The sequence below is a fragment of the Dreissena polymorpha genome, chromosome 3 (assembly GCF_020536995.1).
Source record: "Dreissena polymorpha isolate Duluth1 chromosome 3, UMN_Dpol_1.0, whole genome shotgun sequence".
NCBI lineage: Eukaryota > Metazoa > Mollusca > Bivalvia > Myida > Dreissenidae > Dreissena > Dreissena polymorpha.
Window position 1 is genome coordinate 98,076,077 of NC_068357.1, and position 13,178 is coordinate 98,089,254.

At 38.8% G+C, this 13,178-nt stretch overlaps 4 protein-coding genes across 4 annotated transcripts; all 4 read right to left on the reverse strand.

The window, feature by feature from the left end:
* Positions 1-255: 255 nt before the first annotated feature.
* LOC127872438 (M-phase inducer phosphatase-like) lies at positions 256-1,615 on the reverse strand. The gene is made up of 3 exons (XM_052415770.1): positions 1,605-1,615; positions 1,300-1,450; positions 256-1,078 (listed from the first exon to the last, which is right to left on the reverse strand). Exons 1-3 carry the CDS (start codon positions 1,613-1,615, stop codon positions 296-298), a joined length of 945 nt encoding a protein of 314 aa, XP_052271730.1. The 3' UTR covers positions 256-295.
* A 1,586-nt stretch (positions 1,616-3,201) lies between these two features.
* LOC127872439 (M-phase inducer phosphatase-like) lies at positions 3,202-4,575 on the reverse strand. The gene is made up of 3 exons (XM_052415771.1): positions 4,565-4,575; positions 4,260-4,410; positions 3,202-4,038 (listed from the first exon to the last, which is right to left on the reverse strand). The coding sequence occupies exons 1-3, from the start codon at positions 4,573-4,575 to the stop codon at positions 3,256-3,258; spliced, it is 945 nt and encodes a 314-aa protein (XP_052271731.1). The 3' UTR covers positions 3,202-3,255.
* Positions 4,576-6,201: 1,626 nt separating this feature from the next.
* Positions 6,202-6,762, reverse strand: LOC127872440 (M-phase inducer phosphatase-like). The gene has a single exon (XM_052415772.1). It carries the CDS (start codon positions 6,760-6,762, stop codon positions 6,202-6,204), a length of 561 nt encoding a protein of 186 aa, XP_052271732.1.
* Positions 6,763-10,275: 3,513 nt separating this feature from the next.
* On the reverse strand, positions 10,276-11,636 carry LOC127872441 (M-phase inducer phosphatase-like). The gene is made up of 3 exons (XM_052415773.1): positions 11,626-11,636; positions 11,333-11,471; positions 10,276-11,098 (listed from the first exon to the last, which is right to left on the reverse strand). The coding sequence occupies exons 1-3, from the start codon at positions 11,634-11,636 to the stop codon at positions 10,316-10,318; spliced, it is 933 nt and encodes a 310-aa protein (XP_052271733.1). The 3' UTR covers positions 10,276-10,315.
* Between the last annotated feature and the right edge of the window lie 1,542 nt (positions 11,637-13,178).

The following is a 13,178-nucleotide window of genomic DNA, read 5'->3' on the forward strand; positions in this document are numbered from 1 at the left end:
ATGGAGAACAAAGATTCTTCCGCATTGAGAATATATTAAAACTGTTAAGGTGTTTTATAATCGTTTTCTCAACAAAATAACTAATAGAGATAACTTCTCATACATAGATTAATTACGGGGTTTCTGTTTATTACGATCATATCGTGATAAACAAAACAACGTCAGAATAACAAAACTGGGTATTGCATTCAATCACTTTATTAATAAAGGTATCCAATAACACATAAACAATATAAAACAACAAATATTGCACTTGTTATAACAATGGCACACGTACAAATAATATCTAACGTTACTAAAAGTCTAGACCGGAAGGGAAAATCCGACTGCGATGTCGCCTGCTGCTGACTTTCTCACTACCGGCGGTCCACGTTTTGGACTTGACACGGAAGTGACGTAGGTCCGCGCAGTGATCTAGGTGCAACATGGGAGTGTAGCTATCGGGGTCACATAGGTCACCGTGGGATTCATAGAAGGCTTTGTATCCACCGTGGAGGAGGTACACTTCCGGGAAGTTCAGTTTCGGGTAATGATCCTGATTCAAGGCTCGATCCTGACTGCGCAAGTGCCGGTACATTCTTGGTCCGCGCTCGGACGAGAATTCACAGTGGAAGATGAGCACGTGACGTTTCCCTGCTGTCGTCTGGGTCTCCAGGAGACTATTTACAGCGTCCCTCGTGTACATGTTAACTGCACCGCGGATGTGACCTCCTTCGAACTCGTACGGATATCGACAGTCCACGATCGTCACCTTATGCAGGCGGTCGCTGTAGACTCCATTCAAGACTTCCGCCATCGTGTCTGCGCTGATGGATTTGAGGTCGCTGTGTTTACCAGGGATTGTGGGAAGTGTGTAGCCACGTGATCCATCGGCTATCAGGTCATGTAATTCCAGACGCTCAACGGCAGTTATGATGTCATCAGTTGAGGGAGCTTCAGTTATGACGTCATCGCTTTTAGATTTCTTTTTCAACGGCGACTGCGCTTCATCGGCGTCGGCTGGACGCTTTCCCGAGAAAAGACTCTTCCTTGCGATGAATGTACGAGATAAACAGCGTTTGCGTGACGGAAGCTTGATCTGAATTAAAGAAAAGTAAAATTACTATTTGGAATATTGGATTAATATTTTGATTAATAATTAATTAAATGAACCATTGTATGTAATAACGGCTGGTATATTTTAACAGAACTGATTTACAAAATCATTTCGTTTATTTTTATTCTGACCTATGAAGCAATACACGTGTGCATGTTTTACAGAAATAATTTCCCATTAAATTTATAAGATTATATACGTACCGATAGTTTAACGCTTGATCCAATGCCGGAGTCCACACTGTCATCTGCTGAGCGACAAGGAGTCAGCACAGTCTCGATCTCCTTCCAGGATGGACTGGATGTGACGTCAGTCGTAACTGGGGAGCAGCTGTCGTCTGCGAACAAGCGGAATCTGAAAAATAGCGTAAATATATGAAAAGTGAAAGTTAATGAAATAACCAATATTATTTATCAATTTAAAAACAAATAAGTGTAATACAGTAACACGCATGGCATTCACGCAGTTCTGAGATCTTGTGATGATTGCGTTGCCTTACTGAACTTACCTCAACGTCATTTTTATTCAAGTCCCTAATATTCCTTCAGTGTTGATACAGAGAGATGTACATGTAAAAGTGCTCAAAGCGATAGTGATATTTATTGAATTTGAAAGGAGTGGTATATTTATACACGATACAAAGAGGAAATGATTTCCATCTTCGCTCATTAACGAGTTGTTAATTACTGATCGCATTGACTGGGCTGGGAGTCGAGCTTGTCACGTGAGAAATCTACGTAATGTGTCACGTGTGAAAAACAGATTGCTAACAAATCGCCGAGGGTCGTAGACTGCATTCTTTATTGCAATCACAAATTGAGTTTCCTTGTTATTTGTCAAATGATATTGTATACGAATTATAACTTGCAGAATTCTGATCTTTTCTTGTTTTTCAATAAACGTTGATTTTTTTTTGTATTCCCGAACTCTCATTGATATGTTATATGGCATTTTGATGAACTCCACGAATAGAACACTTTAAAAAGCTAAACGCGAAAACGATTAAATGTGTTGATCGATTTCTTGTGTCCGCTCTAATGCGATATATTTGCAATGTTGCTATTATACCGAATCATATAATGATATTCGTAGGAGTTTGCCTATTAGGATAAATTCTACTGAATCATGATGCTATTATGTATCAGTGCGAGGTCCATTCGAAAGAAGTACCTATTTTTAAAGAGTTCCTTTTCTCTTCTGGAATAAAAGCACCTTAGTATTCGCAAATATGTCAATGTGGTTATTTCCATACACTGTGTGAGTGGCAGCAACATTTCGTTGCTTACGAAGTAAAAGTATGAACTTTTTGGCTGCATTGAATGTGGTACTGGGCTTTTGTCGGAATTTCACTGCCAAAATATTATTTTAGTCGATATTTGCATTTACGCGAATTGTATTTTTTTATACCTATATTGTTTGTTGTTTGTTTGTTAATTATTTATGGGGTTATAGCTGTTTTCAACAGCACTTCAGTCATAGCGCGGATAATTAATAGAGAAATAACGCTTTGAATGGGTGTGTCGGGTTATCAAGGACAAATCTTGACAATTGCACACAAATCTATGTGACGGAGCCGAGGATCGAACCCGCGATCCTCGAGTTTTTCGTTCAGCGCTCTATCAACTGAGCTAGTTGTCCCGACAATTGTTTTTATTTGCAATTTGCGAAAGAGTACACATTCGTCATTGAAATGACAATTGGAACGCACAATCTGAAAAAAAAGAAATATTTTAGTAGTAGAAAAATAAATCGATAGTTTGCCGTGTGAGATCCTGTGGGAATTTTATTAAGTGTCATCTTACCTAGTAAATCATGGAAACAGTTGATTTATTAGAAAAAAGACAGAGGGTTACTTCGTTAAATATGGAGAATAAAGATTCTTCCGCATTGAGAATATATTAAAACTGTTAAGGTGTTTTATAATCGTTTTCTCAACAAAATAACTAATAGAGACAACTTCTCATACATAGATTAAGTACGGGGTTTCTGTTTATTACGATCATATCGTGATAAAAAAAAACAACGTCAGAATAACAAAACTGGGTATTGCATTCAATCACTTTATTAATAAAGGTATCCAATAACACATGAACAATATAAAACAACAAATATTGCACTTGTTATAACAATGGCACACGTACAAATAATATCTAACGTTACTAAAAGTCTAGACCGGAAGGGAAAATCCGACTGCGATGTCGCCTGCTGCTGACTTTCTCACTACCGGCGGTCCACGTTTTGGACTTGACACGGAAGTGACGTAGGTCCGCGCAGTGATCTAGGTGCAACATGGGAGTGTAGCTATCGGGGTCACACAGGTCACCGTGGGATTCATAGAAGGCTTTGTATCCACCGTGGAGGAGGTACACTTCCGGGAAGTTCAGTTTCGGGTAATGATCCTGATTCAAGGCTCGATCCTGACTGCGCAAGTGCCGGTACATTCTTGGTCCGCGCTCGGACGAGAATTCACAGTGGAAGATGAGCACGTGACGTTTCCCTGCTGTCGTCTGGGTCTCCAGGAGACTATTTACAGCGTCCCTCGTGTACATGTTAACTGCACCGCGGATGTGACCTCCTTCGAACTCGTACGGATATCGACAGTCCACGATCGTCACCTTATGCAGGCGGTCGCTGTAGACTCCATTCAAGACTTCCGCCATCGTGTCTGCGCTGATGGATTTGAGGTCGCTGTGTTTACCAGGGATTGTGGGAAGTGTGTAGCCACGTGATCCATCGGCTATCAGGTCATGTGATTCCAGACGCTCAACGGCGGTTATGATGTCATCAGTTGAGGGAGCTTCAGTTATGACGTCATCGCTTTTAGATTTCTTTTTCAACGGCGACTGTGCTTCATCGGCGTCGGCTGGACGCTTTCCCGAGAAAAGACTCTTCCTTGCGATGAATGTACGAGATAAACAGCGTTTGCGTGACGGAAGCTTGATCTGAATTAAAGAAAAGTAAAATTACTATTTGGAATATTGGATTAATATTTTCATTAATAATTAATTAAATGAACCATTGTATGTAATAACGGCTGGTATATTTTAACAGAACTGATTTACAAAATCATTTCGTTTATTTTTATACTGACCTATGAAGCAATACACGTGTGCATGTTTTACAGAAATAATTTCCCATTAAATTAATAAGATTATATACGTACCGATAGTGTAACGCTTGATCCAATGCCGGAGTCCACACTGTCATCTGCTGAGCGACAAGGAGTCAGCACAGTCTCGATCTCCTTCCAGGATGAACTGGATGTGACGTCAGTCGTAACTGGGGAGCAGCTGTCGTCTGCGAACAAGCGGAATCTGAAAAATAGCGTAATTATATGAAAAGTGAAAGTTAATGAAATAACCAATATTATTTATCAATTTAAAAACAAATAAGTGTAATACAGTAACACGCATGGCATTCACGCAGTTCTGAGATCTTGTGATGATTGCGTTGCCTTACTGAACTTACCTCAAAGTCATTTTTATTCAAGTCCCTAATATTCCTTCAGTGTTGATACAGAGAGATGTACATGTAAAAGTGCTCAAAGCGATAGTGATATTTATTGAATTTGAAAGGAGTGGTATATTTATACACGATACAAAGAGGAAATGATTTCCATCTTCGCTCATTAACGAGTTGTTAATTACTGATCGCATTGACTGGGCTGGGAGTCGAGCTTGTCACGTGAGAAATCTACGTAATGTGTCACGTGTGAAAAACAGATTGCTAACAAATCGCCGAGGGTCGTAGACTGCATTCTTTATTGCAATCACAAATTGAGTTTCCTTGTTATTTGTCAAATGATATTGTATACGAATTATAACTTGCAGAATTCTGATCTTTTCTTGTTTTTCAATAAACGTTGATTTTTTTTGTATTCCCGAACTCTCATTGATATGTTATATGGCATTTTGATGAACTCCACGAACAGAACACTTTAAAAAGCTAAACGCGAAAACGATTAATTGTGTTGATCGATTTCTTGTGTCCGCTCTAATGCGATATATTTGCAATGTTGCTATTATACCGAATCATATAATGATATACGTAGGAGTTTGCCTATTAGGATAAATTCTACTGAATCATGATGCTATTATGTATCAGTGCGAGGTCCATTCGAAAGAAGTACCTATTTTTAAAGAGTTCCTTTTCTCTTCTGGAATAAAAGCACCTTAGTATTCGCAAATATGTCAATGTGGTTATTTCCATACACTGTGTGAGTGGCAGCAACATTTCGTTGCTTACGAAGTAAAAATATGAACTTTTTGGCTGCATTGAATGTGGTACTGGGCTTTTGTCGGAATTTCACTGCCAAAATATTATTTTAGTCGATATTTGCATTTACGCGAATTGTATTTTTCTATACTTATATTGTTTGTTTGTTAATTATGTATGGGGTTATCGCTGTTTTCAACAGCACTTCAGTCATAGCGCGGATAATTAATAGAGAAATAACGCTTTGTATGGGTGTGTCGGGTTATCAAGGACAAATCTTGACAATTGCACACAAATCTATGTAACGGAGCCGAGGATCGAACCCGCGATCCTCGAGTTTTTCGTTCAGCGCTCTATCAACTGAGCTAGTTGTCCCGACAATTGTTTTTATTTGCAATTTGCGAAAGAGTACACATTCGTCATTGAAATGACAATTGGAACGCACAATCTAAAAAAAAACTTTAGTAGTAGAAAAATAAATCGATAGTTTGCCGTGTGAGATCCTGTGGGAATTTTATTAAGTGTCATCTTACCTAGTAAATCATGGAAACAGTTGATTTATTAGAAAAAAGACAGAGGGTTACTTCGTTAAATATGGAGAATAAAGATTCTTCCGCATTGAGAATATATTAAAACTGTTAAGGTGTTTTATAATCGTTTTCTCAACAAAATAACTAATAGAGATAACTTCTCATACATAGATTAAGTACGGGGTTTCTGTTTATTACGATCATATCGTGATAAAAAAAAACAACGTCAGAATAACAAAACTGGGTATTGCATTCAATCACTTTATTAATAAAGGTATCCAATAACACATGAACAATATAAAACAACAAATATTGCACTTGTAATAACAATGGCACACGTACAAATAATATCTAACGTTACTAAAAGTCTAGACCGGAAGGGAAAATCCGACTGCGATGTCGCCTGCTGCTGACTTTCTCACTACCGGCGGTCCACGTTTTGGACTTGACACGGAAGTGACGTAGGTCCGCGCAGTGATCTAGGTGCAACATGGGAGTGTAGCTATCGGGGTCACATAGGTCACCGTGGGATTCATAGAAGGCTTTGTATCCACCGTGGAGGAGGTACACTTCCGGGAAGTTCAGTTTCGGGTAATGATCCTGATTCAAGGCTCGATCCTGACTTCGCAAGTGCCGGTACATTCTTGGTCCGCGCTCGGACGAGAATTCACAGTGGAAGATGAGCACGTGACGTTTCCCTGCTGTCGTCTGGGTCCCCAGGAGACTATTTACAGCGTCCCTCGTGTACATGTTTACTGCACCGCGGATGTGACCTCCTTCGAACTCGTACGGATATCGACAGTCCACGATCGTCACCTTATGCAGGCGGTCGCTGTAGACTCCACTTAAGACTTCCGCCATCGTGTCTGCGCTGATGGATTTGAGGTCGCTGTGAGGAAATTTGAAGGAAATGATTTCCATCTTCGCTCATTAACGAGTTGTTAATTACTGATGGCATTGACTGGGCTGGGAGTCGAGCTTGTCACGTGAGAAATCTACGTAATGTGTCACGTGTGAAAAACAGATTGCTAACAAATCGCCGAGGGTCGTAGACTGCATTCTTTATTGCAATCACAAATTGAGTTTCCTTGTTATTTGTCAAATGATATTGTATACGAATTATAACTTGCAGAATTCTGATCTTTTGTTGTTTTTCAATAAACGTTGATTTTTTTTGTATTCCCGAACTCTCATTGATATGTTATATGGCATTTTGATGAACTCCACGAACAGAACACTTTAAAAAGCTAAACGCGAAAACGATTAAATGTGTTGATCGATTTCTTGTGTCCGCTCTAATGCGCTATATTTGCAATGTTGCTATTATACCGAATCATATAATGATATACGTAGGAGTTTGCCTATTAGGATAAATTCTACTGAATCATGATGCTATTATGTTTCAGTTCGAGGTCCATTCGAAAGAAGTACCTATTTTTAAAGAGTTCCTTTTCTCTTCTGGAATAAAAGCACCTTAGCATTCGCAAATATGTCAATGTGGTTATTTCCATACACTGTGTGAGTGGCAGCAACATTTCGTTGCTTACGAAGTAAAAATATCAACTTTTGGCTGCATTGAATGTGGTACTGGGCTTTTGTCGGAATTTCACTGCCAAAATATTATTTTAGTCGATATTTGCATTTACGCGAATTGTATTTTTTTATACTTATATTGTTTGTTGTTTGTTTGTTAATTATTTATGGGGTTATAGCTGTTTTCAACAGCACTTCAGTCATAGCGCGGATAATTAATAGAGAAATAACGCTTTGTATGGATGTGTCGGGTTATCAAGGACAAATCTTGACAATTGCACACAAATCTATGTGACGGAGCCGAGGATCGAACCCGCGATCCTCGAGTTTTTCGTTCAGCGCTCTATCAACTAAGCTAGTTGTCCCGACAATTGTTTTTATTTGCAATTTGCGAAAGAGTACACATTCGTCATTGAAATGACAATTGGAACGCACAATCTAAAAAAAAACTTTAGTAGTAGAAAAATAAATCGATAGTTTGCCGTGTGTGATCCTGTGGGAATTTTATTAAGTGTCATCTTACCTAGTAAATCATGGAAACAGTTGATTTATTAGAAAAAAGACAGAGGGTTACTTCGTTAAATATGGAGAATAAAGATTCTTCCGCATTGAGAATATATTAAAACTGTTAAGGTGTTTTATAATCGTTTTCTCAACAAAATAACTAATAGAGATAACTTCTCATACATAGATTAAGTACGGGGTTTCTGTTTATTACGATCATATCGTGATAAAAAAAAACAACGTCAGAATAACAAAACTGGGTATTGCATTCAATCACTTTATTAATAAAGGTATCCAATAACACATGAACAATATAAAACAACAAATATTGCACTTGTTATAACGATGGCACACGTACAAATAATATCTAACGTTACTAAAAGTCTAGACCGGAAGGGAAAATCCGACTGCGATGTCGCCTGCTGCTGACTTTCTCACTACCGGCGGTCCACGTTTTGGACTTGACACGGAAGTGACGTAGGTCCGCGCAGTGATCTAGGTGCAACATGGGAGTGTAGCTATCGGGGTCACATAGGTCACCGTGGGATTCATAGAAGGCTTTGTATCCACCGTGGAGGAGGTACACTTCCGGGAAGTTCAGTTTCGGGTAATGATCCTGATTCAAGGCTCGATCCTGACTGCGCAAGTGCCGGTACATTGTTGGTCAGCGCTCGGACGAGAATTCACAGTGGAAGATGAGCACGTGACGTTTCCCTGCTGTCGTCTGGGTCCCCAGGAGACTATTTACAGCGTCCCTCGTGTACATGTTTACTGCACCGCGGATGTGACCTCCTTCGAACTCGTACGGATATCGACAGTCCACGATCGTCACCTTATGCAGGCGGTCGCTGTAGACTCCACTTAAGACTTCCGCCATCGTGTCTGCGCTGATGGATTTGAGGTCGCTGTGAGGAAATTTGAAGGAAATGATTTCCATCTTCGCTCATTAACGAGTTGTTAATTACTGATGGCATTGACTGGGCTGGGAGTCGAGCTTGTCACGTGAGAAATCTACGTAATGTGTCACGTGTGAAAAACAGATTGCTAACAAATCGCCGAGGGTCGTAGACTGCATTCTTTATTGCAATCACAAATTGAGTTTCCTTGTTATTTGTCAAATGATATTGTATACGAATTATAACTTGCAGAATTCTGATCTTTTCTTGTTTTTCAATAAACGTTGATTTTTTTTGTATTCCCGAACTCTCATTGATATGTTATATGGCATTTTGATGAACTCCACGAACAGAACACTTTAAAAAGCTAAACGCGAAAACGATTAAATGTGTTGATCGATTTCTTGTGTCCGCTCTAATGCGATATATTTGCAATGTTGCTATTATACCGAATCATATAATGATATACGTAGGAGTTTGCCTATTAGGATAAATTCTACTGAATCATGATGCTATTATGTATCAGTGCGAGGTCCATTTGAAAGAAGTACCTATTTTTAAAGAGTTCCTTTTCTCTTCTGGAATAAAAGCACCTTAGTATTCGCAAATATGTCAATGTGGTTATTTCCATACACTGTGTGAGTGGCAGCAAGATTTCGTTGCTTACGAAGTAAAAATATGAACTTTTTGACTGCATTGAATGTGGTACTGGGCTTTTGTCGGAATTTCACTGCCAAAATATTATTTTAGTCGATATTTGCATTTACGCGAATTGTATTTTTTTATACTTATATTGTTTGTTGTTTGTTTGTTAATTATTTATGGGGTTATCGCTGTTTTCAACAGCACTTCAGTCATAGCGCGGATAATTAATAGAGAAATAACGCTTTGTATGGGTGTGTCGGGTTATCAAGGACAAATCTTGACAATTGCACACAAATCTATGTGACGGAGCCGAGGATCGAACCCGCGATCCTCGAGTTTTTCGTTCAGCGCTCTATCAACTGAGCTAGTTGTCCCGACAATTGTTTTTATTTGCAATTTGCGAAAGAGTACACATTCGTCATTGAAATGACAATTGGAACGCACAATCTGAAAAAATGAAGAAATACTTTAGTAGTAGAAAAATAAATCAATAGTTTGCCGTGTGAGATCCTGTGGGAATTTTATTAAGTGTCATCTTACCTAGTAAATCATGGAAACAGTTGATTTATTAGAAAAAAGACAGAGGGTTACTTCGTTAAATATGGAGAATAAAGATTCTTCCGCATTGGGAATATATTAAAACTGTTTAGGTGTTTTATAATCGTTTTCTCAACAAAATAACTAATAGAGATAGCTTCTCATACATAGATTAAGTACGGGGTTTCTGTTTATTACGATCATATCGTGATAAAAAAAACAACGTCAGAATAACAAAACTGGGTATTGCATTCAATCACTTTATTAATAAAGGTATCCAATAACACATAAAAAATATAAAACAACAAATATTGCACTTGTTATAACAATGGCACACGTACAAATAATATCTAACGTTACTAAAAGTCTAGACCGGAAGGGAAAATCCGACTGCGATGTCGCCTGCTGCTGACTTTCTCACTACCGGCGGTCCACGTTTTGGACTTGACACGGAAGTGACGTAGGTCCGCGCAGTGATCTAGGTGCAACATGAGAGTGTAGCTATCGGGGTCACATAGGTCACCGTGGGATTCATAGAAGGCTTTGTATCCACCGTGGAGGAGGTACACTTCCGGGAAGTTCAGTTTCGGGTAATGATCCTGATTCAAGGCTCGATCCTGACTGCGCAAGTGCCGGTACATTCTTGGTCCGCGCTCGGACGAGAATTCACAGTGGAAGATGAGCACGTGACGTTTCCCTGCTGTCGTCTGGGTCTCCAGGAGACTATTTACAGCGTCCCTCGTGTACATGTTAACTGCACCGCGGATGTGACCTCCTTCGAACTCGTACGGATATCGACAGTCCACGATCGTCACCTTATGCAGGCGGTCGCTGTAGACTCCATTCAAGACTTCCGCCATCGTGTCTGCGCTGATGGATTTGAGTTCGCTGTGTTTACCAGGGATTGTGGGAAGTGTGTAGCCACGTGATCCATCGGCTATCAGGTCATGTGATTCCAGACGCTCAACGGCGGTTATGATGTCATCAGTTGAGGGAGCTTCAGTTATGACGTCATCGCTTTTAGATTTCTTTTTCAACGGCGACTGAGCTTCATCGGCGTCGGCTGGACGCTTTCCCGAGAAAAGACTCTTCCTTGCGATGAATGTACGAGATAAACAGCGTTTGCGTGACGGAAGCTTGATCTGAATTAAAGAAAAGTAAAATTACTATTTGGAATATTGGATTAATATTTTTATTAATAATTAATTAAATGAACCATTGTATGTAATAACGGCTGGTATATTTTAACAGAACTGATTTACAAAATCATTTCGTTTATTTTTATACTGACCTATGAAGCAATACACGTGTGCATGTTTTACAGAAATAATTTCCCATTAAATTTATAAGATTATATACGTACCGATAGTTTTAACGCTTGATCCAATGCCGGAGTCCACACTGTCATCTGCTGAGCGACAAGGAGTCAGCACAGTCTCGATCTCCTTCCAGGATGGACTGGATGTGACGTCAGTCGTAACTGGGGAGCAGCTGTCGTCTGCGAACAAGCGGAATCTGAAAAATAGCGTAATTATATGAAAAGTGAAAGTTAATGAAATAACCAATATTATTTATCAATTTAAAAACAAATAAGTGTAATACAGTAACACGCATGGCATTCACGCAGTTTTGAGATCTTGTGATGATTGCGTTGCCTTACTGAACTTACCTCAAAGTCATTTTTATTCAAGTCCCTAATATTCCTTCAGTGTTGATACAGAGAGATGTACATGTAAAAGTGCTCAAAGCGATAGTGATATTTATTGAATTTGAAAGGAGTGGTATATTTATACACGATACAAAGAGGAAATGATTTCCATCTTCGCTCATTAACGAGTTGTTAATTACTGATGGCATTGACTGGGCTGGGAGTCGAGCTTGTCACGTGAGAAATCTACGTAATGTGTCACGTGTGAAAAACAGATTGCTAACAAATCGCCGAGGGTCGTAGACTGCATTCTTTATTGCAATCACAAATTGAGTTTCCTTGTTATTTGTCAAATGATATTGTATACGAATTATAACTTGCAGAATTCTGATCTTTTCTTGTTTTTCAATAAACGTTGATTTTTTTTGTATTCCCGAACTCTCATTGATATGTTATATGGCATTTTGATGAACTCCACGAACAGAACACTTTAAAAAGCTAAACGCGAAAACGATTAAATGTGTTGATCGATTTCTTGTGTCCGCTCTAATGCGATATATTTGCAATGTTGCTATTATACCGAATCATATAATGATATACGTAGGAGTTTGCCTATTAGGATAAATTCTACTGAATCATGATGCTATTATGTATCAGTGCGAGGTCCATTCGAAAGAAGTACCTATTTTTAAAGAGTTCCTTTTCTCTTCTGGAATAAAAGCACCTTAGTATTCGCAAATATGTCAATGTGGTTATTTCCATACACTGTGTGAGTGGCAGCAACATTTCGTTGCTTACGAAGTAAAAGTATGAACTTTTTGGCTGCATTGAATGTGGTACTGGGCTTTTGTCGGAATTTCACTGCCAAAATATTATTTTAGTCGATATTTGCATTTACGCGAATTGTATTTTTTATACCTATATTGTTTGTTGTTTGTTTGTTAATTATTTATGGGGTTATAGCTGTTTTCAACAGCACTTCAGTCATAGCGCGGATAATTAATAGAGAAATAACGCTTTGAATGGGTGTGTCGGGTTATCAAGGACAAATCTTGACAATTGCACACAAATCTATGTGACGGAGCCGAGGATCGAACCCGCGATCCTCGAGTTTTTCGTTCAGCGCTCTATCAACTGAGCTAGTTGTCCCGACAATTGTTTTTATTTGCAATTTGCGAAAGAGTACACATTCGTCATTGAAATGACAATTGGAACGCACAATCTGAAAAAAAAGAAATACTTTAGTAGTAGAAAAATAAATCGATAGTTTGCCGTGTGAGATCCTGTGGGAATTTTATTAAGTGTCATCTTACCTAGTAAATCATGGAAACAGTTGATTTATTAGAAAAAAGACAGAGGGTTACTTCGTTAAATATGGAGAATAAAGATTCTTCCGCATTGAGAATATATTAAAACTGTTTAGGTGTTTTATAATCGTTTTCTCAACAAAATAACTAATAGAGATAACTTCTCATACATAGATTAAGTACGGGGTTTCTGTTTATTACGATCATATCGTGATAAAAACAAACAACGTCAGAATAACAAAACTGGGTATTGCATTCAATCACTTT

Excerpts from the sequence above, each read along its gene's own strand:
- LOC127872438 (XM_052415770.1), bottom strand. Across the intron at positions 1,079-1,299 it reads GATCAAGCGTTAAACTATCG|ATCAAGCTTCCGTCACGCAA; the intron begins GTACGTATATAA and ends TCTTTAATTCAG.
- LOC127872439 (XM_052415771.1), bottom strand. Across the intron at positions 4,039-4,259 it reads GATCAAGCGTTACACTATCG|ATCAAGCTTCCGTCACGCAA; the intron begins GTACGTATATAA and ends TCTTTAATTCAG.
- LOC127872440 (XM_052415772.1), bottom strand. The coding sequence starts at position 6,762 with ATGGAAATCATTTCCTTCAAATTTCCTCACAGCGACCTCAAATCCATC.
- LOC127872441 (XM_052415773.1), bottom strand. Across the intron at positions 11,099-11,332 it reads ACTCCGGCATTGGATCAAGC|ATCAAGCTTCCGTCACGCAA; the intron begins GTTAAAACTATC and ends TCTTTAATTCAG.